Genomic DNA, 5,659 nt, shown 5'->3' on the forward strand with positions numbered 1-5,659 from the left:
CATCATATATCGTATATATATATATATACATATATATATATATATATATATCCAATCATGCGCCGGCCGATGGAGCAAGAAATTGTCTTGGTGCAATTCGTGGTCGTATGTGCGCTGGGACACTTCCAGAGCACTCAGACCTAGACAACCGTACGCTTATTGTTTTCAAACAGTTTTTGGCTCGAAAACTCGAAAGGCAAGGCAGCGATGACTGGCATAAGGCAGTAAGGTTCATTCATATATGTAAAAGGCAAGTTTTTACATCTGCTCCAAACTTGTGCGTGTCACACGACGCATAAAACAGTTGTACAAGCCCATCATAACACCAAACTTGTGCGTGTCACACGACGCATAAAACAGTTGTACAAGCCGCCACATCATAACAAGGCACAGTCTATTCGCGAAAGAAATAGAGAGTGATAGAGCATAACGGATTTTATCTGACAACCGGATCAAAGAGGTTTAGCCCACGCACTAACGCTAATCATGCAATTACTTGTAACTCATCCCTCCCGATTCTCCGGTAACCGACTACCTACCTACCTGCCAACATCGTTTCAATATGAATGTCTGGCAACAGCCCACACAATCGCGACACGCTCAGGCGATTTGAATCTGTGCACTCGTTTGTACACATATCTAGTCTTCAATGGACTGGTCACATGACCGACAGCGGCTCAGACCAATCGATCGTGACGTAAACAGTGTTCACATTTTAACTGGCAGAATCCGCCTCATCCCGGTTTCACTTGTATAAATCGCTCGTCCTAATTTTTTCGGACCTTTGATCTGCATTGAAAAAAGAAGATATGGCAAAAAATTAACGTTTGTTACTTTGTATTATGAATTTTGGAACAATTTTATTGATGAATACGGGAATCCACACAAGTGGTAATATACTAAACTGCAAGCAAATCAGAGTTTGAACAAGGCCAAGTATATCTTCAGTAATCATCCTCGCTTTCCGCCTTATATTGTCTTTTTTGTGATGAGTTTATGAGGCACGTCCTCTGGAATGAAAACTGGTGCGCGGTCACGTGAACTCGCCTATAAGTATGTTCAGATGGAATATCTCTAGCGGTAGGTTCAACCAGTTCCCCTTCTAATCAGATCGTAGTCTACCTTGTGGTGTTAGGAGGTGTGAACATTTCTCGCGGTCGTTCCTTTCTGCAGGTGAACTTAATTTGTGCCAGTGTACCTAGTCACTTTACAGCTGTTTCCCCATTACAGAAAATCGCCAGCAGTAGGTATCTTCCCCACCTCCTGGACGACTCTAATCACTAACTTCCTCGCTAGAAGTTGAAGATTAGTTCATCAGCACTTGGATAGCCTTCGGCGCCACTCATCCTTCAGTCACCGAATTCACATCACGTGGTCACGTGCTGACTGGCCGCTGGAATTCACTTGTCCTGTGATTTATTCTTCCTTCTAAGCTACTTGTAAATTCTCGGTAGTGTAAGGAGATTTGCATGTTGATGTGGATGTGAGTACCTTCGTGAGTTAGTCTAACGCACGAGGGTACATTCGGCTCAAAAGACTGTGATTGGCGGAGGCAGTTAGCGCGCCGTGGAGAAGATGGCCTTACCCAGAAAAGCAAAGTTCATTCGGAGCGACTACCATCATTGTTTAAGCCCAAAGAAATCGATTGATTACGGTCAGACGTTTTCCGCCTGCGACATGTGCAGAAAAATCAAGATGACTATGAAATGATGGCGGATAAGAAATGGTCGGTCAATTCAGTTAGCTCCGCAATCAGACTATTAGTTGTAACGGGTACTTTTTTCGTAAAGAGGACCGATTATCTACTACTACTCAAAGAGAGGGTATGGCGTTTCAGATAAATGTGTCATGTGCAAACATCGCCAACGAATAACTAACTGGACGTTTCCGTGGAGAACTCTTCTCCACCGAAATAGAAGGGTCGCGAAATATCCACAACTAACCAATCTGTTGAGATGTAAGAACCGTAAAACCAAGCCCGACACGAGATATGCGGAAAAGCTCAACGATTGGCCGTGAAGCACATTTCTGCTGGATTTATATGTGGCCATTGGGACTCCAGAGTTTCGATTTAGCATCGTGATCCCTCAGCTAAAAGAATTCATACTGATGTAGATCGTCCACCACTTACAGCTGAAAGATCGATTCCTTGGAAAAGTCCATTTTCCTGAGCAGGAAACCCACGTTGGAGTGAAAATATCTGCGATGAGACCCGGAATAGGTAATGTCCAGATTGTAATTCTTCATAGCATGAACAATGCATGTGGTGTGTCCAGTGGGTTGCTTGTCACACGAAAACTATTATAGACCGCAGCTATACTACTGGTACACTAACATCAGTAAAGCGCTTGGTGAGCATCGAAATCCGGAGCAGGGTTGATCGCCAGCGTTTCTGTCCAGCTACAAATAAGATCCCCTCGCAACGAAAACCGGTTGAGCTGTCCACTGTAATATGTAATATGTAATCAAACAAGCCATTATGTACGCAGTGGTGCACCTCATCCCAACAGGCCGTATATACTTTCCTTTGATCGGTTTCCATTTCTGTGGTCTCATGGATTTTCCCTGTTGCCACAGCACTTCTCCCAAAAAAAAGAGATACGCTGCTACTGTTTCACAAGCTGATCAGTGGTTAGCTTACTCCCGGTTTGACCAGAATCCAAACTTTTGTAACACATCGTCCTGTCATGTTAAAATGCCTTTTTCTACCAAACCACGTAATGCACTATTCATGAGGTTGCTGAAAATTCTTGGGCAGCCCATGACCGGTTTTGCCCTTTTTGGGGCTCATCAGGTAGGCGCAGTCTCCGAGTTTCCGTCAACCTTATGTTATACTTGAAACCAAATGGGACAAAATTAGCGAAGCAGATTCATTTGCAAAAAATTTGGTTTTTTGAGAGACTCACCTGGAACCCAGCTGAATGCCTCGTTTGTGACGTCAATGCAAGAATGGAGCATTGTATTGGGTTGGTGAAAACAGCTCAGATACCTAATCAGAGCATCCAGCCTGAATACTGCTGTGGTACCTTTGGATACCACTTCCTGAGAAATACGGTGACAGATCATTCCATTACATCGTAAACATGAATAAGTTTATCAGCGATTTGGGTGAGGCCGGTAAGATTGAACTTTTATTAAAAAGTAACCACTTAGATACATTCAAACAGAACCGCATTCGTACGGAATTCATGAGTAAGCACGTTTCTAACATGCTCTGTTCGTTTCAGGACTTTTTGATCACTTTGTTCTGAAGAAACTAACTCAGGGCTGGACCTGATGTCACATCTGTGAATTGGGCGCTTATCTTAGCCAGAGTTGACGCCGTTAAGTGAGCCCGTGCCGTCTTCCAGCTCACCCGGCGAATCAGATTGCTTTTTATTTGAGGCAGGTTTGAATGTTGCTTACCAGATAACTTTTATCTGGGGAAATTGCTGATCACACCAAATTGCCGACGAAAGAGCTGACACAGTGTGGGTGAGTATTTGGGTGTGGCTCGTCAACGGGGTGCTCAGAAAACAGGTGATGTGATCGTAAAACACTACGTAACTGACTTAAAAGTCTGCTCGCAACGTAAAATATGCGACATTGGGTGCTCAGAAAACAGGTGATGTGATCGTAAAACACTACGTAACTGACTTAAAAGTCTGCTCGCAACGTAAAATATGCAACATTGTGTTGATACAAAAACACCCCGCCAGTTAGGCCTTATAAAAGGGAGGTTCGTGGAAGCGATTGCATCGAGAAGCGTCGCAGTAAAATGGCTGGTAGTCTCTCATCTTATGAATACGAGAGAGTCAGTTGTCAGAGCAAATACGAGAGCACAATACACCGATGGGCAGACAAGATGCGCTTGACGCGCCCTCTCCTACTTCGGGTGTTCATTGGAGAATTAATGGGAACCATGATTCTGGTCATTTTTGGGGATGCGGCGGTCGCGCAGTCGGTATTTGGTAGCAACGTCTCGGCCTTTTCAATCAGCTTCGGTTGGGGCTCGGCCGTGATATTTGGAATCTTTACCAGCGGTACTATGGGATACGGTTTGTTGAACCCAGCAGTCGCACTGGCTTTCGCGTTCAATGCTAAAGTTCCTTGGATCGCGGTCCCAGTCGCCACAATCGCCGAACTGATTGGGGCTTTTCTGGGTGGTCTGATCGTGTATTGCAACTACCAGGTGAACATTCAACTCCTAGATCCTGGTCTAACGACGAAGACGCTGGGCATATTTTGCACCGCACCATCTAACGCAGGGAACCTTGCAGGATTCTACGATCAAATCATCGGGACTGCATTGTTAACTCTGATGGTATTGGCGATGGGTGATTGCTTCAACGTCCCCACATATGTGTTTCCCATCCTCGTTGGGCTTTTGATCACTGCACTTGTCGGAGCGTTTGGTGTGAATGCTGGAGCAGCTTTGAACCCTGCTCGGGATCTGGGTCCACGTCTTGCAGCTTTTGCTGTCGGTAGGTTTTTCCGTCCGTCGCATTATTTGTTTTATTTCGTATTTCCAGTCGTGCTTGAGTATTTTTCACCGGAAAAATTGACTGCAGACGTTGGGTCAAACAATTCCCGTTACTCCTCACTTGTCCGTTCACACACAAACGCAACAACTTTTAAACTTTGCCAACTCGATGTTACCCGTCCCTGTCTCCTTGGAGAACGTGTTCAGTATTGTCTCAGATGACAACTTGCTCGGTCCAGATCCCCGTGTCTTGACCAGATTAAGTTGTCCTCAACTAAGCCAAATCAGTTTGGGTAAACATTCCATCTAGGCTGAAGGAATTTTGAAATAAAGTTACGCTTTACATTAGTACTACGATACGCCTGAAGTCTGAAGTGAACCGATTGAACTAAAGAACGTTCATGAGAATCACACAGAAGCCTCATCAGTGTTACTCTAACCAATTAATGTGATTAGGACTTGAAGTTCAAGCGGGAAATCGACGCATTCAGCCTCAAACCAAGCTCATGCTGCGTACACTTACACTCGTCGTTCAAAGTTTTATCACACTTCAATCCACCTTTCAAGCGGATATCTACTGGTCAGAGGTTCCAAAAGACACGCTTGAACTGCGGCAATCGAATTCTGAGTGTCTTCAGTACGACTCAGGTTGAAACAAAATTCCTCGAAGAAGAACGCTGAATGTGTTTCATCAGTCCAGAGTGGATTCGTGTGTGTAAAGGCTGTTCAACCTATGTTTACGATCATTTCGAGCTCCGGCGGTCACTAAAACTCGACTACCCTTTACACTTCGGGTGTTGGCACTGTGGTGTTAATCAAGCATTGACGTATCCAGTCAGTCAGTCAGCCAGCCAGCCGTGAGCGAACATGCTACATGTTTCTCCACATTCTGCACATTGGCTTTCAAAAAGATTATCCCTCCGATTTGGTAACCATGAGTTTTGAAGTGTTTGTTAGCCAATTTTTTATGTAGTCAGGCCATTTCATTCTCACACGTTGGTGCTCAAATTTGCGCAGCCGGCATCTCCTTAACCGAACAACGGAAGTTGTTCAATGATACTTCCTGTCTGCCATTTCAGGGTACAAAGACGCCTTCACCGCCTATAACTCCTACTGCTGGGTTCCGATTGTTGGTCCGTATATCGGTGCCATACTCGGAGTATTACTCTACGAACTGATCATCGGTGTGCATGTTCG

General features: G+C 44.7%; 1 protein-coding gene across 1 annotated transcript; it reads left to right on the forward strand.

Moving 5' to 3' along the window:
• Positions 1-3,757: 3,757 nt before the first annotated feature.
• Positions 3,758-5,654, forward strand: T265_14436 (hypothetical protein; the record flags this gene model as incomplete). Its single annotated transcript, XM_009173619.1, has 2 exons — positions 3,758-4,463; positions 5,542-5,654. Coding segments are annotated over 2 exons (819 nt in total), but the record flags the coding sequence as incomplete, so codon positions are not given.
• Positions 5,655-5,659: the final 5 nt, after the last annotated feature.

The sequence above is a fragment of the Opisthorchis viverrini genome, assembly GCF_000715545.1.
Source record: "Opisthorchis viverrini unplaced genomic scaffold opera_v5_194, whole genome shotgun sequence".
NCBI lineage: Eukaryota > Metazoa > Platyhelminthes > Trematoda > Opisthorchiida > Opisthorchiidae > Opisthorchis > Opisthorchis viverrini.